General features: G+C 37.7%; 1 protein-coding gene across 1 annotated transcript in view; it reads left to right on the top strand.

The window, feature by feature from the left end:
- Positions 1-352: 352 nt before the first annotated feature.
- Positions 353-25,541, top strand: part of LOC129780398 (uncharacterized) — a 26,175-nt gene continuing 986 nt past the window's right edge. The window contains exons 1-6 of the mRNA XM_055788649.1: positions 353-519; positions 587-891; positions 955-1,045; positions 14,877-15,879; positions 24,834-25,166; positions 25,233-25,489. Coding sequence (XP_055644624.1) covers positions 462-519; positions 587-891; positions 955-1,045; positions 14,877-15,879; positions 24,834-25,166; positions 25,233-25,489 — 2,047 coding nt within the window. The 5' untranslated portion in view covers positions 353-461. The remainder of the gene's footprint in view (positions 520-586; positions 892-954; positions 1,046-14,876; positions 15,880-24,833; positions 25,167-25,232; positions 25,490-25,541) is intronic.

Genomic DNA, 25,541 nt, shown 5'->3' with positions numbered 1-25,541 from the left:
TGTGAATAGATCAATGAAAAGAATTTCAAAATGGTTTTCGAATGCTCATAACATATTGTTTTGAATCTTCTTCATACATCACTGAAGGACATTTGTTACGATAGATTTGATGGAGGGACCGACACTAATAGCGTGCAAATGCTCTTGATGCGTGCTGAATAGAAAGCGCCGCGAGAAAAATTCGGGGCTCAACGTGTTAATATTATATATGTATATTAATCATGAATACGGACCGCGACACATTCAAGTTGTACCGCGCTTGGGGTTTTCACCAACTTGATGCAAATGAAATGATTGCAACAAACATAAAACCAGTGTACTCGAAGAGCAAAGCTCCAGTCGCTGGAAGAATTTGTTAATGTTAAGCTAAGCTAATGAAGTCCATCTGTGTTCAGTTTGTTTAGTTATGCTCGTAGCTTCAATAGAATTACAGTGAAAAAAATACAAAAATAGTGTTTGCCATGAACCTCTCAGTGCTGTTCTCCAGTGTAGCGCTCATTCTAATCCTGGCAGTTGCTGGTAAGCATTCCTCGAAATCACAAAATTCACTCACTGACTCAGGATTGTTTTGGTTGAAATCCCACAGAGGGTACCAAGAAGTGTTCCAGTCCGAGAGACGTTTGTGTACCGGTGCAGTACTGTCCTCATTTGCGCGATGCGAATCGATTGACCAAGGGACGGCACAGCGGATGTAAGGAGCCACGGGTATGTTGTGATGCCACGAGGATGGCGGGACTTGATCGCACTTGTGTAAACTCGGTTAATCAGCGGGGAAAATGTGTTGCCGCAGAACACTGCAAACCGTACGAAAAGTATCTCAAACGAGGACGCAAGAATCGGATCACAGAGCAGACTATGGAAGATAGCGTGTGCTATCGGAAGAATGAGACGGTAAGAGGGGTGTTTTAGTGTTATTGAAAAAATAACAAGCACAGTTTTTTTGAACCTTTCAAGAAATATTATTGCTGCCCCGAGAAGTTCATCCATAAGCCGACTGAAATGCATAATCCAACAAATGATAACAATTTTTCGTTGGTTGAAAACGGTGAGTATTGAATACGCTTTAAATTTCTCTGATTATTGAAACGAAAGTTCGAGGATGTACCGGAATGTGGGGACGAGGGGATGTCCATTCGAAAGGTTTGTGATGAACCAGCTTGTCAATGTGAACAACCTAAATTTGAGCCAAATTTATAAGAAATACTCGATTCATCAAATCGTTGCGTTATGTTTTGTGAAAACAACTGATAGAACATGAATTTGAGATGCAGGATCAAGCATAACATTTTTAAGCTTTTTTTTTGCAATGAATGAACTTACTTTATTATGTTTCGAATGTTTATCACTTCCAACTAGGTTTCCATTTGAGCGATTCCATCTGAATTTGAAGGTCGATTTTTTTTTGTTTTTTGGCTCAAATTTTACAGCGCATTCTTTATCACGAAAAAGAATAATTTATACCATCGATTTTTCGTTTTGTCTTACTTTTGAGAAGGCCTAGGAAATTGCCTGAAAATGTTCAAAAAATAATAATTCAGAAACGGTCGTTCCGATTGATTTGGTGCCTTCCGCAATGATTGAGGTTATTATTGGGGCTAGATGGAGAAAGTATGCACTGTTAAAATAACACTAAAAAATCAATTTTATCAATTACTAGCTGACCCGGCAAACTTCGTCCCGCCCAAAATTGTTTTTTGTTCAATACCTTCAAGCATTCACGTTTTCTTACTATGAGCAAGTTCACGGGTCCAATCGACCCCGTTGAATTTACCTTTTACTATAAAATTCTTAGTATTTCTAGCAAAACTCATCATTATAATATCAGAGAGACTAAGCACCATAGAAACATTTATTGCACCCTAAAACCTCAACATGCCTCATTTGGTTTCATTTGCTTGATTAATTCTCGAGTAATGCAGAAATTTGTGTTTCATTTGTATGGCAGCCACCCCCCTTAGAGAGGGAGGAGGGGTCTCAAACTATTACGAAAACCTTCCCCGGCCCCAAAAACCCCTACATGCCAATTTTCATGTAGATCGGTTCTGTAGTTTCCGAGCCCATAGGAATCGGACAGACAGACAGACAGATAGAAATCCATTTTTATATATATAGAAGAAGAAGATGTGTCACAGAGGACGACTAACGAAGTTTATTGTACAGTGCGCCAAGATGGAAATATAAAGGGTTCCTTACACGATAAATAATAATGACATTACTTCATCAGAATGACAATAACAATGATCGTGTAAGGTTGACTAAATTGATACGAAGGGCAAATCCGGATTTTCTGATCTCGCTCCATCATTACTGTAATCGAGCAGGGACACTATCATTCGAGGTGTCTAGGATACTGTGCGACATCTTGTGTTAAAATCTATGTTTTTGAACCAATTTACTCTTTATCAGATTAGTGGGCCCAAAGCAATTTAGTATTCTTAAAATTTGAATGAAAGTTATTATTTGCTGTTACTTGAATGCATAAAACACGTAGCACTGAACCTTACTTGATCAATTTTCTATAATTTTTCTGAAATCCTTACTAAAACTCTTTAGTATATAAAAAAATTACCACCAGAATTAGTTTTAGCTCTATTACATAGAGTAACATATTTGATGCGAAAAAAAAAGATTTTCATTTATCCTTTTCGATTTTAAAAGTTTGTTGTCTACCTAAAAACCCGTTATCATTTCCGCTTCACAACGATGAAGCACGAAATGGAAATTCGCGATAGCGACGGTGCAGTGTCGACATCTTCTGCCCAAATGAGTGGGTGAAGAATACGGGTGAGATACGGTTTCGACATCTACGAAGGTATTGAATGGTAATGAATCAAGCATAAGCTATTGAGATTACTATTAAAAAATACAGTCTTAAATTGTGAATAGATCAATGAAAAGAATTTCAAAATGGTTTTCGAATGCTCATAACATATTGTTTTGAATCTTCTTCATACATCACTGAAAGACATTATATTAACAGATCAAATCTTATTCTGCTCGTTTTGTGTTTTATATTTCCCTTCAGCTGTGAACGCTAGCGAATATTCCACTTGAAGTGCATCTGGTATTGCAATTAACACAACCATCCGAGCCATGGCAAAGCAGGCGAAAAAAAAGAAGAGAGCAAATGATTATACCGTTCTGACTCATATTTCGGACACTTTGTTCTATTATTTTGAAATACTTGATGTACTGATGATATAACTATAAAATTATTATCACAATTGCTTCTTTAGAGTAATTCTTTGGTTTCACTTGGTTTCATCATTTCTCATCATCGTTATAAGATTACTGTGATTGCTTGGTAAGTGTTTCGCAGTTGACTATAAGATATAACCAAGTGTAATGTAATTTTCGTTCAACAACTTACAAAATAAAGTGTCCGAAATTTGAATTCAATCTGTCCGAAATTTGATTTTTTATAAATGGTGTCCGAAGTTTGATTTTTATTCGCTTGATTTGAAAAGGGGCTGTCCACATACCACGTGGACAACTTTAGGGGGGATAGGGGTACGAAAATGTCCACGCTTGTCCACGGTGAGGGGGGTGGGGTACAGATAATGTCCACTTGGACACGTAAACATTTTTTAAAAATATATTCATATCTGTTTTAAAAAATAAATTTTCAAGAATCTTTAATCTTTCCGCCCATTTTGAGTACCCCTATTCATCCATAAAATGGTGGTTTTGTCGAATATTTTTCCATATCGAACTTCTGAAATATGTGTTCTGCATGGAACTCACATAAACGGTGAGCAATCAAGCTTCTATTGGTAGTAGATGATCATTGTTTTCAACTTCTAAGCTACGTCATATTTGAGCATAAACTGATCTCTGTGTTATAGGTTCAGGTCTACGTGAGAGTAAATTTGACATGGTGAACTGCCGATACATTTTTATCTACAGAGTACATGTGGGATGTTGATAACATGATGAAATGACCGGAATATTTAGAGCATTTTTCAAATAATATGAGAAGGACTTAGCGAAACGAGTGCTATGCAAAATTTTATAATACCTACTCAAAAACAGAGTTCATGCGCAGAACTCTGTACTGAAAGAAGCAGATTCAGTCCACCTTTTCTGATGGGCAGTACCCTCGTTCCCAAATGTTTCCCGAATGTAGCATCCATTTTGCGACGTTATTTTTGATACAGCTGCGTTAGGTGTGCTCAGCACCGGAGAGCAGTTTTTTGAGGATCACTTTGTCCTACGGAAGATTAGGATGTTACATGTGAGATTTCTGTTAATTAGCGAATGTTATTACAACATTTGTGTTTTTTTTTTTCAAAGAGGCTTTGAATCCGGGATTAGATTACAACATCTGCACCACAGCCAAGAGGTAAATCCTATTAATACGATCAATGTTATGGTCGAAGTCACAAGCGATAAGCCTTCCGGCTTTATATTTGTAATAAAACTTGACGAATCTGCGTTCTATGGAATTAAGCGCATCGAAAATATTTTTCTTCAAATTGGAGAATTTTAGGCACTATTGACTATTGTTTTCTTTGTTCTAATTTTCGCTTCTATATCTGAACTGGCATCTCACAGCCAAAGTTCAGTGAAGAAGTATGCCTAAATCCAGTTGTTTCTTCATTTGAATGCTTTCGACACATTTTTTTTTATATTACATCGACATAAAATAAGACTAATTTAAAATTGAATATAGACACAATGCAATTATTCCTTTTTTTTCAATTAAAATACATGGAAGTCCACGTGGACAACAGGGGAGGGGTATAGTCAATGTCCACGCTTGTCCACGGAGGGGGAGGGGGGAGCCGAAAATCGGGCTTTTTTCTGTCCACGTGGTATGTGGACAGCCCCAAAGCATTTTATTCGATGATGTTTTCATGTTTTCAATCAAATAGGTACCAAAGTAGAAAACTTAAAAGCACATCGAACTAATTTATTAAACCTTTTATGCACAGGTATTATTTGGTTGATATTTTAAGATCTGTTTTCTGCATCATATGCCTTAAGCGTCCGAAATATGATTCAGAACGGTAGGTCGCTTGTAGCAATCAGTGTTTGGCTTTGTGTGTGTTGCTTGTTTTCGTTGCGCGAAACATAGAACTTGTTCATTTGTTCTGTTCTGATGCAGCATGCTCCTAGCTTTATTGACGGTTTCATTCTCGCGATGTTTCAGTTTTATCGCTGCAATTGTGTACATCTGTTAGACGCGTGTTGAATGACGATGCACGGAAGATGCCTCTCAGAAGATGCTACTCAGTGCAATGCGTGCATTGATAAAAAGAAACAAATTACGACATATTATCAATAAGTGTATTGTTCTCGCAAAGGCAAGAAAGAATCGTTGCTTCTCGAACTTACTCTAAGAAACCACGCAAGCCATTAACCTTTTAAGGGTACGTCTTAAGCGGTCGAGTCTCGGATACAACCCCTCGATTTTTTTTTTGGAAAAAAGGGAAAAATGTATTTTTTGGACCACCCTGAAATAGAAATAGGCACCCTAAGAAAAAAATAAAAAATACGGGTCCAATATTTTGCGTTAAGAAAAAAAACTACCACTTTACGGGAAAATCCGAGAGCCACTATATCTGTTTGGCATGGAATGGCTGAACTGTTACACAATCACGCCGACCTAGTTCGTAAAATTGCATAACAGGGTGCTAGAAATTTTTATCCAGTCCACTGGCTACCTTCGGACCAATAGTAGAATTTCAATTCAATAAGCGATTTTGACGTATTCGAAGCTGTTCTAACTATTCCCCGCTTATCACATTCAGAGAGCTTCGATTTACGTGAAGCTTTCTCCTTCTTCCCGTATCATTGAGGATTCGCCAGATATTTGAGCACTACAGAGCAACTTCGATATAACGTACATTTCACTTTCAAAATTGTACGTTGCGTCGAATTAAACGTTATATCGAAGCATAATAAAACAAACTCAGAAACATAGCTCATATTACTTTATTGTCATGTTGTTTGGGTGGAATTAGTAAATATTGAAGACAAAATCCAACTAGAAGGTGAAACCTACCTTTCTCATAAAGACTGCCCCAGAAAGTATGGACGCAGTCAGAAACCGCTGCCATTTCACAATACTTTATATTTGGTCCTTTTTTTTGGCTGCGTCCCGTTGTTTACTTTTGTCTCTCAGCACCTGTGCAGTGGCATATTTTTTCTAGCAGTGTTTTTCCAAAATGCGTGGCCTTTCAGCAGAACAACGGCGAAAAATTGTGCACAAATGGTGTACAGAACCCGGATTGTCATTAAGAAAGTTAGCAAAAATCGAAGGTGTTAGTGAGAAAGCCGTGCGAACAGCGATCAGGAAATTCAGTGAGGATAACTCTTTTGAGGATAGACCGAAAACAGGTCGAAAAAAAGGTCCTGCCAGTCCTCGTTTGGATAAATGTATAATGAAGGCGTTCGAGCAAAAGAAAGAGGTATCCGAACGGGATGTGGCCAAAAAAGTTGGCACGTCGAAATCAAACGTTCATCGCGCAAAAGAACGTTTGAATCTGCAAACATATAAGAAGCAGAAGCAGCCAAAACGAACCCCAAAACAAGAAGCATCGATCAGGCCCAGAGTGCGAAAGCTGTACGATACGATGCTTGCTGGGAATTCGAAGTTCATAATAATGGACGTTGAAACATACGTTAAATTCGACTATAAATCCTTGCCGGGGCCACAGTATTATACGGCGCGAGAAGGGCAAGTATTAGACAAGTCTGAAACATCCGTAAGAGTCGAAAAATTTGGTAAAAAGGCTATGGTCTGGCAAGCTATCTGTGGCTGCGGTAAAATTTCGCAACCGTTCATTACAACTGCTTCAATGAACAGCGAAATTTACATCAAGGAGTGTTTAAAAAAACGGCTTCTACCCATGATTCGTAGCCACAACGATCCTGTTGTCTTCTGGCCGGATTTAGCGTCATGCCATTACGCGAAACTAACGGTAGAGTGGTATACCTCAAAAGATATAACATTCGTTCCAAAGGACATGAATCCCCCTAATTGCCCGGAAATTCGCCCTATTGAAGAATTTTGGGCATTGACGAAGGCACATCTTAGGAAACATGTCTCTCCAGCAGAAACCATTCAACAATTTGAAAACGACTGGAAAAAAGTGTCTAGACTCGTCGCTAAGAAGTCTGTGCTGAACCTCATGAAGAACGTTCGCAAGAAGGTGCGCCAGCTTGCATACAATCGATAGATAGCAGAAATTGAGAACACCGGGCTGTTGTACTAATCTTATGTTAACAATATGTCGAAGAAAAACTAAGTTTCTAACATTTGTGTTTTATTTATACTAAAATCTGGGTGCGTCCATACTTTCTGGGGCAGTCTTTAATGTTTCCCTTCATACTGTTGATTGAGGGTGAAAAGGTAAAATGGCCGCTCACTCGTTAAAAAAAAATCCCTGTGCTGTTTTTCCGATGTATGGGAGTCTTATAGTAGTTGTATAAGCTATTCACATAGTTCTCGTTCAGAATAGGAAAAAATATTCTTAAGAAAAATGAATTTCAATTTTAAATTTTTGATGTAGGATTACGTCTTTCGGATACATATTGGGGTACCAATTGAAAATCGAAAATCGAGCACATCGTGAAAATTGTCCAATTTCAAACGCTTATTGCTCAGTCATTTCATGATGGATTGATGAAATTTTTTCGTCAATCGATTTCGGCACTCCATAACAATTTTTTATATTGAAGAAAATGATACATGTCATGAAACTAACTATCGAACAATTGAAAAATCTGAACCCCTATCCTAACGGAAATACCCACTTCTAATTGGTCGAAATCGACGACACAAGCGGCGGTTCCCTAACAGAGACAGCAAAACCAAGCTACCTGGGGGAAATCGGCATTGCAAATACATGAAAGTAGGGGACGCTTCTGTTCATACCGAAATGTGTTCCCTAACGAAGACATCAAAACCAAGTTGCTTGGGGGAAATCGACATTGCAAATAAATGAAAGTCGGGGGCATTTTTATATTGCAAGTAAGGTGAGTGATACGATAAATTCTAGCAAATAAAATTTTAATTTGGAACGTTAATGTTGTTTGCTTCGTGAAATTTTATATCAATGACCGATCGTGTATTGTGAAAAATTTAGCACAAGTGTAAGTGTAAAATTTTATATGATAGCAGTTGTGTTAAAAATGACGATTTATTTCAATTTTCATAACTAAAAACCAAGATGTGTTCCCGCTCGAGAACGGGTCGTTTGGTTCAAGCTCTCTGTTTTGTTGTGTTCATTTTCACCTAAGGAAAGTTTATACGGCGAGAAAAATTGGAAAAGTGAAGATATATTAGAAAAAGTGATTTCCCATATGCTCTACATATAGTACAGTGGAACCTCGATTATCCACGAGCGGATGATCCGCGATGCGGTTTATTATCCAATTACCGATAACCGAATCAGATTATGATAGCTTGAGTAGTCGCGATCTTACAGGGCTATAAAGTTATTACAAACAATGTTCCGAACAACGTGGTAACAAAGGAGATAATGCTATTTTTATCTATAATATATTTTTGTAGTCATAGAATGATTGGACTCAGTCTTATAATTATTTAGGTCTTAACTATTTAGACTTGTGTTTAAAAATGATACATGATGACTCTTTGTCTTCTTCTGCATGATTGAATAAACAGAAGAAAATGGTAGTAATGGCTTGAATGGTATTTTTGTGTACATTTTTGAACAGAATGCGGTTCCGAATTCTACCACGTTATGTCATCTGACCCGTTTAAAGGAAACGGTTTTTCCAGGGCATCCGTTTGATGTATCAGAAGAGAAAACAATACAGATTTTGAACAATGAATAACTCAATTTACATGCAATTACTACACACAGTCCTATGTCAAGACCGTCCGTGCACCTAGGCTCAGACCCATCAACTTTTTCCAGTTTAATTTTTATAATTTTGTTCGTATTTTTTTAATTGAATTATTCCTTATATTTCATTCTATGACTAAAATATGTTTTGTAGTTATTTTTTTTCGAAAAAAGCTAATAATAACTTAATATAAAAATAAAACCAACTCAAAAGCTATAAGAACTACATAATACATAACTACATAAGCTTTCATTAAAAAATAGCAATATTATTTTTAAAAAATCATTGAACCTAATTATTTTGAAAATCAAAATAAGTTTTTCTCAAAAACACTCGACACTCGACAAAAAAATTCGAGGAACGGAGCAGAGTGAGAGAGTCGGAAAGTGATTTTTGACATGCTGCTACTTCGTGGAAAACCAACGCATATCGATGGGATGCGCATCATTTTTCAGGTACCGTTCTGAATCATATTTCGGACAGCATCATATTTCGGACACTTTGTAATAATAATTCGTAATTTGTAATAATTGTAATAATAATTTTGATTCTTTAGATTATCCCCTTGGCTTCACTATCATTTTTTATTAGATTTACTTTTAAATTATAACATAGTAGGCAAAAATCTAACAGCACTACTCATTATTGTTTGTTTTTGACGTTCGCTTAGCGTGAGCAGGTAGAATATAACCGTTTTTTAATAGTTCAATTTCTCTCGTGTTTCATCCCTGATCATCATCGTTATCAGTTAACTGTTATTGCTTGGTAAGTGTTTCACAGTTGATTATAAAACATAATGAAGTATATTGTAATTTCAAAAATTATAAAATAAAATGACCGAAATTAGATTCGAATATTTTTCCTACGATTCATATTTCGGACAATTAAAATTGGTTACACTAAAATGTGTGTTTTCAGTTTATTATGGTTGCGAAAAAACGAATTTTCTTTTTTTGCATTTTTGGGAAGCTTATGCCCTCAGAAAATTTGTCCTAAAACGATTTTTCGATATTCGATTTCGTTGGAACGTTACAATCAAAAGTATGAGATCACCTTAATGGATATAGTATTTTTGTACGAATTTTTGAACGCGTTTTTCTCGAAACCATGTTTTTTCAGCTGGTATCGATATCTCAGGAATTAGTCGACCGATTTAGCCATTTTGGAATTTTTTCGAGATTTTCGATGTTGTCCTGAAGTTTTAAAATATTCTTAGGAATTCGTTCTGCGACACGCCATTGCTTCAGAACCGATACCACCATCAAGGTACCGATTATTCGTTCACTCAAAAAATGAAAAAAAAAACCTCTTCAAATATACCTTAAACAATAAACAAAATACCCGAACACTTCATTTTTCTCAAGTTTGATCATTTTATTGCATTAGTAATTGTACAGAAATAAAAGTTGAGCTTATAACCACAAGAAACCGTTATGCAAACAGGGTGTCCGAAATTTGAATTCACTCTGTCCGAAATTCGATTTTTTTCATAAATAGTGTCCGAAATTTGATTCTTATCCGCCTCAATTGAAAAACATTTTTATTCAATAATTGTTGATGCTTTTAATCAAACAGGCACCGAAGTAGAAAGCTTGAAAGCTTATTGAACTAATTTAGTAAAAATATCAACCAAATAGTACTTGTGCATAAAGTTTAGATCTGTTTTCGGCATCAAATGCCTTAAGCGTCCGAAATATGATTCCGAACAGTATTAGGATATTTTACGTACCGTTCTGAATCATATTTCAGACGCTTAAGGCATATGATGCAGAAAACAGATCTAAACTTTATGCACAGGTATTATTTGGTTGATATTTTTAATAAATTAGTTCAATATGCTTTTAAGCTTTCTACTTGGGTACCTATTTGATTGAAAACATAAAAAAATCATCGAATAAAATGCTTTTCAAATCAAGCGAATTAGAATCAAACTTAGGACACTAAATCAAATTTCGGACAATTTATTCTGTAATTTTTTGGGCGAAAATTACATTACACTTGATTATATTTTATAATCAACTGCGGAACACTTGCCAAGCAATCACAGTAAACTGTTAACGATGATGAGAACTGATGAAGCACGGGAGAAATTTAAATATGTATGAACGGGTAAATTTTACGTGCTCACGCTAAGCAAACGTCAAACACAAACGACAATAAGTAGTGTTGTCAGGTTTTTGCCAATTATGTTATAATTCAAATGTTATTCTCAAATGAAGTGATAATGAAACCAAGGGATTACTCTAAAGAAGCAATTGTGATATTTATTTTATAGTTATATCATCAGTCCATTAAGCAATTCAAGATATTAGATCAAAGTGTCCGAAATATGATACGGAACGGTACATATTTTTATCTTGGCGTAGTGGGCAACAATTTAGTACACAACCATCGCACCGCAAATCGAAAGACAGTTTTGAAAACTCCAATAAATTCTGCACAAGGATAATTTGCTACTTTGACGAAAAAAAAAATTTAAATGTTTTGCATCTATTTCATAAAAGTGCCAAAAACAGGATTTTTATAGTGCTTTACAAAATCCACTGTAATTCTAAAAATATCGCAGTTCTAATGTTTGCAGGCAAATTTTTAGCCTATTTTATTCCCTAAACATCTGTGAACGTTTCATATTGATGCGTTCAGTCGTTTGTAGCCGATTTTTCAAAGTTTAGAGTAAATTAGAGCAGCATTTAATCGCAAATCGTATCAGGAGTACAAAATACTACGCGACTCTCAGAACGAACGATTCGTAACTTCCGTTTTCATGATATATACATAGGTACAACAGTTACAAATATTGTAAGGAGTGATGATACTCACACATATACAGGGTTTTCCAACTTTAAATTCCGAAAGTAAATTGAAATAAAACACACTTAGAATTCGAATTTCGATGAAACTTTTATTTCAAATTAAAGTTTGGTTTATGCCATTATGTGTGAAATACAACATCATTCAAATGTCCACCTAGGGCTTCCTCGCACACCTTGATCCGGAACTGGTAATTTTCGATGACTTTTCGGCACATGTGGGGCGGTATCTCGGTCATAACTTCACGAATGTTGTCTTTCAAATGTTCAAGAGTTTGCGGAGAGTTGGCATAGACAAAGGGTACAAAATTCGCCACAATGATGTGTTTGACAAGCCCAATTGCTGAGCACGCCGTGGAATCGAAACATTCGGGTCATCCTCCTGGCAGCAACAGCAGCAATATTTTCGGCCGAACGCACATTACGATGATGCACAGGTTTCACAATATCCGCTACCGATCCAGTTTGTTCGAATTTACGCACTACATTAGCGATTGTGTGCTCTGTAGGCCGTCCATGACGACCAAAATCCGCCCGTAATGCTCGAAAAACATTTTCATAATTTTTATAGTATAATTTAACAAAATTAACACGTTGTGCGATGCTAAAACGATCCATATTGTAAAATGGCAGACATTCAACTAACGATATGACGCTTTGGTTGATAGCTATGTCAAACGGTTGTCAGCGCAGGGCTGTATACTTTCGGAAGCCCGAAATGGAAAACCCTGTACAAACGCATTTCCACACGCACTCTCAACACATAGCGGACCGCTCACGAGATTTCTCGTGTTTCGGGTTCAGTCTGTTACGGATGAATCACGGAATAACCCGTGTTTTCTACACTTGAAGGTTAAATCCTTGGCATTAGCATTAGCATTAGCATTGAGCAAGTTGCACAATATCGTAGGTGGTACGAATTCAGAACTGTTATGTTAAAAACTAGCCTCCATCCGTTGCTGATGATTAGTAATATCTCTTAGATGAAGTCATGTTTTCTCCAACAGTTAAGAATTGCCCTGGCTACGTCCTTGCAACTGCTAAGGAAAAGGGAAGGAATGTTGGTTCAACATTTACTTAAGAGAGATGCAGAGAACTCTACGACCTCTCATAAATGTCACGGGAATCCAAAGATCTGTTAGTAGGGAAGGTAAGCCATAGGATACACTCAGCCGGTGTTACTGGAAAAGCTTGTTATTACTGATAATCTAGCGGTATTTAATAATTATTTTACTTTAATATTACTATTAATATTACTATTACTATTACTATTACTATTACTATTACTATTACTATTACTATTACTATTACTATTACTATTACTATTACTATTACTATTACTATTACTATTACTATTACTATTACTATTACTATTACTATTACTATTACTATTACTATTACTATTACTATTACTATTACTATTACTATTACTATTACTATTACTATTACTATTACTATTACTATTACTATTACTATTACTATTACTATTACTATTACTTGATGCAAGTGGTATCTGTTGGAAGAATTGGTTAATAAAATTATATAAAACTAAATTGTAGAATGATATAAATGGATTCCGGCCTTCCGATCGTCATTAGTAGCTGTATGGAAAGAATTATTTTGAGAGATTGTGATTGATGTGAATTATTGATTAAGGAGAGCATCAGTTTCAACTTCAACTATTAGATTCTTTCCACTTGAAGGTTAAATCCTTGGCTTGCCAAAAATCTAACAAGGCCTAACGATGGCTCGCCTTCGTCTCATCCCCATCGAAGTAAATGATCTCATTCGTGGAATCCGAACAAATGAAGCGTTCAAGTTTGCCCCAAAACGTGCGGTCCTTAATATGTTAACCCACAAACTCATAAAGAGGGATGTTTCGAATCTTTCACACTGAGAGTCGCCTAGGATTTTGTACTTCTGATACGATTTGCGATTAAATGTTGCTCTAATTTACTCCAAACTTTGAAAAATCGGCTAGAAAAAACGACTGAACGCATCAATATGAAACGTTCACAGATGTTTAGGGAATACAATAGGCTAAAAATGTGCCTGCAAACATTAGAACTTACTGCGATATTTGCAGAATTACAGTGGATTTTGTAAAGTACTAAAAATTGAAAATTAAAGCTTCAAAATGATGTGCATCCCATCGATATGCGTTGATTTTCCACGAAGTTACAGTATGTCCAAGACCACTTAAAATTTCCGACTTCGCACTTTGTTCCTCTATTATTTTTGTCGAGTGTATATAAATATTCCATACAACTACCAACAAGTCTCCCGTACATTGGGAAAAGGTCACTGTTACTTTTGGTCAGTAACCCGAGGGGGGTGGCTTTGGTGTCACCTCTCCAATCAAATCTTGTTACCAAGCCCTTGTTTTTGTTCTATAATGGAAAATCCAATTTACCGATCCAAGAAACTTTAACTTATGGATATAATCATAAAACGCGATTCTTCAAACGTTTGGATTTTAATTTACTTTTACGCTGTTTTTGGGTAATGTTTATGAGAATTTAAAAAAATACGCGAAATGAGTTATATTCAATCTTTAAAGCATTTTTTTTTGTGTAATTTTTTTATGTATTTTTGAAAATTTAAACAATTTCCTACAATTTATTCTTTGACGAAAATTTTTTAGGTATTATAGTTTTAGAGTTAGAATTTTTCGTATAAAATAAAAAAATGTGCCCTTTCCAAAAAGTAGTCTAATTATTTTTTGGTGATTTTAAGTATGCAAAGTTGCTCAAATGATCAATGTCTTCACACCCCCAACTTAACACCTGTACTTAATGGGATCGTTCAATTCGACGAGCAATTTCTCTGATACCAACATTTGTTTGGTCAAATGCATCGATTTGTTCTTTTTCTTTCTCCTTGAGTTCTTTTCTCTTCGTCATTTTCCAGATTTATTGATCAAAACAACTAAAACAGCGGAAAATGCAACTGAAACAACTAAAACTGGTTTTATACAAACTTGACACATGAAAAATACAAAAAAACAAACATTTGTTTAGACTCAGTGCTTTCACACACACATATGAATATAATGCAGTGTTTGGTAGTTACCAATGCCAATACACACGTGTTTACAATGACACAAAGCAGCAAGATCCTGGCCTGGCCTTATAGAAGTTGGACAGAGTGTACAGTTTACCCAAGCTCAAGCTCGAGGAACGAACCTTTAAAAAAAATCATCCTAACTTCAAACCCGTTAATATACTTATTTATATCACTTTTCAGCTTTCACCACCTGCCGCGACCCCGAGGGAAAGTCCGGTCTGTGTCTTCCAGTTCGACACTGTGACCCAATCTATGAATATTTCCGCAACTCCCGAGTCTATCAGGAACCAAAGCTGGCGCGGTTTGTTAAAAATAAAAGAACCTGCCGGTCGCATGCACCCAACGCGATATGCTGCGGTAAACCTCCGACCGAATCCGGGAACGACTTCATTCGGCACGAGAAAGCAGCCATACTGGCTTTCTGTCGATGTGGTGTGGGGCGGTTCGTCGATAGGATTCTTGGGGGTACCGAAGCGGGACTCGGACAGTATCCATGGATGGCCAATTTGTTGTACAAGCAGCGGAACGGGCAAACCAAGACATTTTGCAGCGGTTCGTTGATTCATTCGCGGTATGTGCTAACAGCAGCGCATTGCACGATTGGAAAATTCATTCCATTCGCGGTTCGGTTTGGAGAGCACAGGCTGAATCGAAATCCGGACTGCGTTGGAAAAGTTTGTGCCGGTCCGGTTAGAGAGTACACTATCAAAAAGCTCATACAAAATGAACACTTCAATGGTCGCGATCCCGATAACGACATCGCCTTGATCCAACTGAAGAAGCATGTGGTGTTTTTGGAATCGCAGATATATCCAATATGTCTTCCGATAAGCCAAAATCTGCTGATGTTGTGGCCGAAGAAGTTAACCGTGAGCGGCTGGGGTATGACGGAGAAGCTGAGAGTGTCATCGGTGCTGTTGGAAGCGGAGCTTGAAATCGTCAAAGGCGCTCATCCGTGTGACGGAGAGTGGACTTTTTGTGCGCAGGGCAAAAATGGGTCAGACCACTGTAACGGGGATTCGGGTGGACCCTACCAGACGATGGTTTCCACGCCGAATGGTTACAGATATGTTCTGTTTGGGGTTGTGTCAGGTGGTCCCGATAAGTGCAATGTAGAAAAGCACCCAGGAGTGGGAGTGATGGTGGGATATCATATCTATTGGATATTAGATAATATGGAAATATGAATACAGGGAGAATAATTTTCACAATAAAATAAACTGATTATTTCGCCGCAATCGACGCCAACAATCTCGTACCGAAAGTACCAACTAATTCCTCTAAATCTGTAAACAATTATCTCAGCACGTGATTTACATTGCGTTAGTAAACCTATGTATTGTTCTCATCTTACTCACAACTGACGTGCGACGTAAAAACTGCAAATCATCCATAAACATATCTCTTCTCTCCCGCTCCTCTAAATTACACCTCTCGCACAATCAGAAATGCAGCAAGGTAAACTAAACGCATGAATGAATCAATGAGTCAACCTGTGTCGACATGATTGGCGAGTGGTCCACACCGCCGAACCGGACAACATACCAATTCCGTATCTCGGCAGCAGCAGCATGCGTGTGACTCATCTCTGCTCAGTCGTCTGTCACAATATCAAGCCGAAGGTATGCGAGCTTCTCCGGTTTTTTGACCCAGTGAGGAAGGGAGAGTCGAAGAAGGCACCCTGTTTTTCGTTTTGTTTTGTTTCCACGCCAAATCAAAGCAACAGCGCAAAAGCTCACCTGTTTTCAGTGCATTCTATTTGGCGTCGGCAACGGACGAAGGTGACGGCAAAGGGTGCGAGCAAACGTTCGGCTCACGAGTGATGACGCACAACGCTCGCGTAAGCTTTTCGTGTCCCTGCAACTATCGCGTACGTATGCGGTGGGTATGAAGCGGGGTGTTTGAAGCAAAAAAAAGTTACTCATTTAAAATAGTTTATGGAATTATACTTTAGCTACAATAATAGAGTGCGAGATAATTTTACTGGAGCGCATATATATTTTAATCGTTTATGCATTTTTACACATTTACAAAATGAAATTGTATGTCATTGAAATTTGAATAATATACTTATTGTATCATAAGGCGTCACAAGTTTGATAGAATTAATCAAAAATACATTTTGGGGGCATACATTCGAGTGAGCGCATAAATGTTGAAAAAAAAATAAACTTACTCAAATGTTGAACCTAAATAAACATTTTACCACTATTTCACCAACGTCCACAATTTTTTTCATAAATTAGATTTTATGCCAAAATTTTAATAGGAGTTCACGCCATTCGCGTAATTTTACGCCACATGTGGTAACTTCAATAACAATGTGGTAATGGTAACATGTGGTAATAACAATAACAATGTGGTAACACAAATAGGTAACTTCTGAACTGTCTAAAACTACCACTCGTCAAAACGTGTCAAAACGTATTCCTTTCCCAAAAGGGCCAATGCATGCAGTAATAATTGGTGATGAAACGGATAGTAGCTTGGCCGGATATGGGATACCGAATATACGGCAAGCTTCGAGGCCGGATTGCCGGCAGTCGGAAAATCGACTAAATCGAAAATTTTCTGAACGCACCAAAAGAGAAAAAAAAATTCAAACCTTATACTCAAAACTCACGACACCTTTTGGGACTGTTTCAACGAAGTGGCAAATGAAAATATTAGTCAGCGTTGCGTTCAAGAATAAAATCCTACTGCTAACGAAATCGACTGTTCTATCTACATATTTCGATCGATCGCAATCACGACCCTTATATTTGGTGGTCATTAAACTCTAAGCAGTACTCAACTGGAAAGATTTGTTAGAGTTTAACTTTCAGCTTCCTGTAATAGTGCTAGAAATTCACAGCGTTCACAGCAAAAAAATGTTCTCTGAAACTGGTCTGGTGTACGGAGTAAAGCATAATCGATTGTCTCCATTAACTGTATATTTGATTATTGTTTCATCATAATTTACCAATGGTCAATTTTGAGTACTGTTAATAAAATAATAATGAAAGTAATACTGTTTATAAATTAATACTATGAGCTAATATAAATTTTATTTTTGCGTTCCAATAATCAAACGATACTTTCAATTATGTATGAATGATGTTAATGAGCTATTTTGTTATGATTTATCTTCCGTTAATGAAAAATCATTTATTTTTTCTAATATCTGATATCCGGCCGGTATCGGTTACATCTCTAATAATAATTCACTATCATATCGAAAAGTCAAATTTCGAATTACCTTATTTTGACTATTTAGAAATGTTTTTGACTAAGACTCATAATACAAAAAATAGACTAGAACTTTGATATTATTATTATAATTAAATCACATGATAAAAAACTATGCACATTTTGATAAATAAACATTTCAAATAATAAACGTTTCTACATAGGTCTTTTAGTTTGATGCTTTTCGCTTGTTTATATTTTCAATATATTCGCGATGTCGAATATAAAATTCGCGTTGTTATAAAATTCTTGATATTCTCGCTAAAATTCATCATCATAATATGAAATCATTATCAGACACAATCTTCGTTTGAGATTGGTTAATCACATTATCCTTAATTACGTATAATTATATTCTATATGGAAAAATGAATTTTCAGTCATAATTTTTATTTCGTGTTTGAATTTCCACCTGAGAATCCATTGTCATTATCACTTCCCAAAAGCAAAGTTCGACGCTCAATGCCGCCAACGCGAATAAATTGGCCTGTGTTAGTGGTGTTATCAGATTCAAACCGGGATTCTGAAAAATGAGTGAATTATGATTCAATTCGGGTGTTGAAGAAGAGATATTTTAGGTATGACATGAAAATGTGCGCATCTTTATTATTGTCATTTTAGGTTATCCAGGAACCCACTAAAATTATACCTGATAGCACCTTTTCGCTTGAATTTTGAGTATCCGTTGCACGGGTGGTTTAATGAAGCACACACCAAAGCTCGATTTCCAGTTAACTTGATACAGTAAAAAAAACTATTAATTCATGATAATTTTTTTATTTTCATTCTTCTGAGAGCGATTCCAACTTTTGAACTTGAAAGTAAAGTTCTGCACGAGCTAAATTTTCTCTCTTAAACATATTTTTTTTTCTTTTTGAAGCTCCAGTGCTTCCTTCTGCACTTGAAGATTCTCGCGACTATTTTTCACCAGTTCACGGATGTTATCAGATTGTTGCTTAAGTAATTTCTGTTTGTAGTTTCCAGACTTTGGACGACAGAGAATTACAGGAGTCATGGCTATATACTTCAGCTGACTTTTCTCTAATCACATCAAGATTTTCGTCGTTTTCTCTTCATCCAGTGACATTTTATACGCAGTTCAAGATATGGCTCTGGTGATATATGTTAATTCAGACAAAAGGACAGACCTATTTGATAGGAATCAATAAGTTTATATTTGAACTTTCACTTGGAAAGTTTTGATTACTTTCATGGATAGTAGTTTTTTGGAAGAAAAGTAAATTTGCCTTTTCACATGATGACAAAATCATTACACGATTTGGCCCTCTACCTCAACGATTTGGCTCTCGCTTCAGTCTGGTTACGCTGGAGCTTCTTTTAAATCTTTTGTTTGAGGGCGCTCCACACCTGAGGAAAATGTTCGACTTTTTTCAAACAAATAACGAAAAACCTACCTTATGCCACTCCTGTGTGTTCCTGATTGGCTGACTCGCGCTCTTAAGCGTTGCAGTGATGTCACTCCACACATTTTTAAAGTGTCCCCTACCTATGCCCGAGCATTCTGCGAATTTCAATCCCTTGGCCACAGACTGGTTTTTCTCCAGTATGCCAACCATTAGCTCGAATTGCTTTTGGTTCGTTATATTTTCCTTTGAACGAAAATAAACGTAAATAAAACCTTGATCAGAACAAATATAAGTGTATGAAAATTTCTTTTTCTTGTTTATATTGAGCTTATTTCACTTTTTTAAGTACAAACAGAACAGCTTCATGAGTAAAATATATACCGGCTCAAACTATCATGAGTTCGCAACAAAAAGCGACTCCGAGAATACAACGACAAATGAACATAGTTCATTGCGTGACACAATTTCCGTACACATTGACTACAGCAATACGAAAACATGCGTGACTTGATTGTCCCGTAGTAAACAGACTGTCGAAATAACCCTCATTATGTAATCATTACGATGTTTGTTTGTGTAGAAGCTGCAGCAACATTGCCATCAACACGGATGAACAGTAACGAGTGTACTGAGTACTTCAGAATCGTTTTCTGCAATTTTTACACTAAAAGCACCGTGATGATCGGCTATTTCAACAAGATAACCCATTCATTACCCGAGATAACCCATTAAATTCAAACATTTTTAGCAGAGCATTGATATAATTTTAAAACTTAATTTTTGACGTAGGACTACGTCTAACCGGAAGATATAGGGGGTGAAATAGAAATCTAGGCACTGAACAAGTAGGAAAAAATGCAAGAATTGGAACGCTTATAACTCGAGCATCTCTCAATAGATCGCAAAGGTTTTTGCATCAATTGATAGGATATATTACGCATCTATCATAACGAATAACATTTCATTTTTCTTGAGATAAATAATTGAATAATTGTGAAATATCAAGCATTTTAAAAATACACTATGTGCCCATTTTTGATTGGTCCATTTTGTGCTCCTCAAATCGTACCGACCAAAACGGGCAACCAGAGCAGCAGCGAAATAGAATGAAGCACGATTGGAAAGGAAAAAGAAAAAAAATGAACGAAACATTGGTCGTTGTCTCACACATGCGTTATTCTCGAGCCATCCAGTCAGCTTAAAAATCCCCGCTCCGCTGCCGCAACGATCATTCTCATTCAAACCGTACACCACATCGGTTCGCATCACAACACATCAACCCAAGCAGCCATGTCTGGACATGGTAAAGGAGGAAAAATGAAGGGAAAGGCAAAATCCCGCTCGAACCGTGTTGATCTGGAGTTTCCCGCAAGGGTAGCTAGGCCGAGCGCGTTAGTACCAGTGCACCAGTCCACCTAGCCGGCGTTATATAGTTTCGGCCGCTGAAGTGATCGAGTTAGCTGGCAAAGCTGCTCGCGGCGATAAGAAAACCCGCATTCGGAACAGAACACATTCGGTTCGGTGGACATCAAGACAACAGGCAGTTGCAGCGAGTGGCGAGTGGCAAACGCAATCGCAAAACGGCATCAGGTAGCAGAAGAAAAAAGTTTGTTCTTTATACAATCTGCTTTGGTGGCAAATCCAGAACAAGGCGGCATCGAGGGCGTTCGAAATGGTTTTTTTTTTTCCAAAACCACGAGTACTAAGTTTTCTAAATTGGAACCATTCCATAAAACAAGGCGCTTTTCAGGGCCATTAAACCTTCCAAAAAAGAGTTTAGGAAATACAGTTCAATGCTTTCTAAAACAATATCCAAAATAATAATAAAACACAAATTGATTTTTTCATAATTTGTTTGCCGGGATATGATGAGTATGTCAATTGGGCAGTTGTTCTGAGCTTATTGATTTTCACCAATTCTTAAATTGCTTCTAGATTGAAAGTACAGTAATTTACACTTATCTCGACATTTAGCTAATTGGACGGACCTGTAATGTGACATATTTAGTTGGAAATTTTTGTAAACATAGAGTTCGGGGTCCAAATTATGACCCCACATTGAAAGTCGACACTGTATCACTGTCATCGTAAATGTTCAATTACAGGTTAAAATTACCTCCAATCCGATACTGAGTGGTGGTAATGCGACGTGCCATTGAATGTAATTTACTGTAAAATATGTCACAAGCTGGATGGGAAGAAATTTTCCAACTGTGAAAGCTGTGGCGAGTGGCAAACGCAATCGCTAAACAGAAAGGTTTAGCCGAACAAGATGGGGATATCGAGTGATAACAAAACAATAAACTCTTTAGATTGAAGATAATTTTGTGATCCTGAAAAGGACCCTTTTTAGCCTGCATGTGAATCCAACGAGCGAACAAATCGTAATGAATGTATTTTTTTGCCATCGCTCCCTTTTAACGCTCATTCGTTCGTCTCGTTGGACTCGCCCCTCTGGCTGAGTCTTCCGATTTGTCTCTATCCTGTGAGTGTGTACCGCTAGAGTTTAAAACACGCGGACCCCAAAAAAAAAATCTTATTTTCTTTCAAACCGTAAACCCGTGTGGTTGTACGGCATCGGCATCGTGGACGCAACAAAGGAGGACAAGTTAAGGGAAAGGCAAAGTCTCACTCGAACCGTGCAGGTCTCCAGTTCCCTGCTGGTCGCATTCACTGATTGCTCCGCAAGGGTAACTAGGCCGAACGGATTGGTGCCGGAGCACCAGTATACCTAACAGCGATTATAGAGTTCCGGCCGTCGGAGTGCTCGAGTTGGCTTGCAAAGCTGCTCACGACAATCAGAAAACCCGCATCAAGAACAGAGCAGCTTCGGTTCGGCGCTCATCAAGGCAACAATTAGTTTCAGTGAGTGGCAAAGTGTTTCTCCGGCACGTCGCATTAAATATAATTTACTGAACAACATGTCACAAGCTGGATGGGAAGATATTTTCCAACTGTGAAAGCTGTGGTGAGTGGCAAACGCAATAGCTAAACAGGAAGGTTTAACCGAACAAGATGGGAATATCGAGTGATAACAAAAACACAACACCAAAGGTTCTTTTCAGAACCATCAACATATTCATAAAGAGTAAACAGTAAACTAATCCATTTTTCAGGTAAATAGGTAGGTATTCACGTAGGAGAAGAAAATAAAACAATATATTTAAAATATATATTTAACAAAAGCTGTCCCCTTTATATAGTCCTACGTCACTCCGGTTATGTTCCCGACATTACCCACCCGTCTTTTTGTAAGCGTGATCTGTCAAAAGCGCTGAAATCTCAAACAGCAAAAAAAAAATCACCCGTTATAATGTACTGTGATACCCTGACCACGTCGCATCACGGGTATATTTTTTCACCCAAAAATGTGCTAAATCACCAAAGACAATATTCGATGGGAAAAAAAAAATTTAAAAAACACATTTTTCACAAAGCATTGGTTTTGACAATAAATTTAAATGATTTATAAGCGTTGTTCGTTTATGAGTTTTTCCATAATGAAAAGGGAGTCAAAACCAAACAACTTTAATTTTGACACATGGCACGAATCACGAATCTGTCAAAATCAGTGCGCTGAAAACCAAACAGCAAACAAAGAACACTCGTTATAAACCGTGGTAAAATGTGAAACTGTGCCACACGCGCGAGATTTTCCGCTAAATTTTGCAAACGATGATCGAAACAGACCGAACAATGTTTATGTCATTAGTTCCCCGATTTCAGCATGATTTGAAGCGGAGCCCGCTACGTTTGCGGACATTTCAAGTGCCGATCTGTCAACCATTTTGTCGCTTCCATACAAAGCGTTTATATCATTCCTCATGAAATAGTCCTCAATATGATTCTCTTCATCATTGTTGAAGTCAACGAGGCAATGGAAGTATCGATGCATCCAAAGCTGATGAGATAGCCCCTATAATGCAGAAACACTGTGGAAGCACTCCAACCAAAATCATCATAATCCGTTCCTTATAGACAGGATTTTTCCGAGAACGTGGATGACTGTATTAATCATAATAATTCACAAAACTGACATCCTTACTGCATCAATAACTAGCAAGAAGCCAGGATGGATGTTCAGGCTGTGTTATAGAGACTGGTATGGTCACTACTTAGCGTGGCTCGACACAGATTTATACACTACAATTCACCTCATTAAAGAATCGCCGGAAGACTCTTTGTGTCGCATTCACTAGCCGATTATTTTCATAAAAAACACAAATTACTTGATACTCAAACGGCTAAGCCATTATAATGATTAAAAAAAGGTCACGATACAGACACAATGACATGTTACCGACCCTTGTATCCTCTATCCGGGTGTTCGGGCTCGATTCCCGTTCTGGCCGGGGGAATTTTTCGTCAAAGAAATTTCCTCCGACTTTGCACTGTAGTCACGCGTATTCTAGAGCTCTGTCCTCAGAATACAATTAAGGCGTGTTATTCGGCTTAAGAAATCTCAACTAAGTATTAATAAATGACGCTAATTAATGCATATTAATGCATATGAGACGGCAAAAGTTTCACAGGGAACGTTAACGCCTTTCAAGAAGAAGAAGAAGATCCTCTCTCCAGCCCAGCCACGTAATTGAACACAAAATTACATATTAATCCACCATCGGCCGCACCGCACATTCGGTACAGTGGATTCGCTTAGGGGAAGTGGTGGTGAAGTGATCTGATAGTATGCTTATTGGCTATTGATGCAGAGTTGATATTCTCCTTATATATGAAGTGATATTGATGAGGTCACTTTTGTGGCTTGAACCCTGTGAAAAAAAGGCAACGAAAACCAAGGAGGCGATCTGGCATAGTGATAACATACACACCTCTCACCAAGTGACGAACCAGCCCAAAATGTTGGAAGTCGCTATAATAAATAAAAAAAACAAAAACCAAGTTTGTGTTTTATACGTATGAAAATTCCAATTAAGACTCTAGGTAAATAGAACCAGCATATTTCATTCTCGTACCTTCTATTTTAACAATGATTTAAACAAATTTGGACTAGAAACAACGTATAAAATCTGTTTATCATAATATTTGGAACTTTCAAATTGGAAATGTGCGTTTTACCTATACCAGGTTAACCCCACACAAAAAAAAGTTCGATTTTACACTTTTTTTTTTCTTATAATGAAAACTGTACTTTTTTCAATTTTTATACTAAAAACTGTTTGCAATCTTGAAACGGGGATTGTAGCGGTATGTGCACGCAGAAATGGGCATATTCCTTAGGGTGATCACTTTTCCTTCACTTCCCCAATCTTTTTTTTTTCAAAATTGCTTTCCATCAATTTGCCCTACCGTCCCATTCACAAATCGGGCAGAGCTTTTGGCGCTTGCGGATTCTGATGCTGTAGCACGATAGCTTTAGGTGTGGGAAAGGCCGCATCCACTGGCAATGATAACCATGGGGCTGGTGGAGGGGGGTTGTGAAGTTGACTAGAAGAGTAGCAGCGCTTAACAGCGGCCACCCGTGTGCCAAAACATGAATCATTTCAAGTTGGTAATTCAACGAGTACTGCCACTGTTGAAGCGGTTCAGTGAACACATGGACATTGTTAAGTCTCAGATACGTGCAGACGCCCGAAGAGTTTAGTCAAAAGGTTCAGCAGCAAATCAGGATGTTCGGTGTATTCTTGTGTATGGTGGCTGCAGCGTTGCTGCCGGGCGCGAAAGTCTGTGAAGGATTCCTGCTGGTAGAGTACCTGGTTGGTGGCTGGAAAACCAACGTGGGGCAATATCCCCACATGGCGGTGCTGGGACGGTTGACCGCAAACAACGAATCGCTGGAATGGTTCTGTGGAGGCACTCTAATCTCGGAGTGTTTCGTCCTGACGGCAGCCCATTGTGCCAACAGCCGGATGTTGTGAGTATAAACCATGGCGACGAAATGTCCTGATGAGCGCAGTGATTGAGTGTTCCGAGTTTGTAGGGATCCCCCAACGGTTGTGCGGCTTGGCGAATACGATTTGAGCACCGATGACGACAGCGAGCACCAGGATATGGAAATTTCCCAAATAGTGCATCATCCGGCGTACAATGGGATTCAAGCGTACAACGATATCGCATTGATCCGGCTGAATCAGAGCGTTGCCTTTGGGCGATTCATTCAACCGGCTTGTTTGTGGCAGTTAGAAACGATACCCTCCGAAAGGCTGATAGCCATCGGCTGGGGACAGCTGGGTCACTGTGAGTATATGCAAATTTTCGCTAGAAGCGTGACTCAAACGTGTAACGAACC

This window comes from Toxorhynchites rutilus, chromosome 1 (assembly GCF_029784135.1).
Source record: "Toxorhynchites rutilus septentrionalis strain SRP chromosome 1, ASM2978413v1, whole genome shotgun sequence".
NCBI lineage: Eukaryota > Metazoa > Arthropoda > Insecta > Diptera > Culicidae > Toxorhynchites > Toxorhynchites rutilus.
Note: the sequence above shows the minus strand (reverse complement) of the source record. Positions and strands in the feature narration are given on the sequence as shown.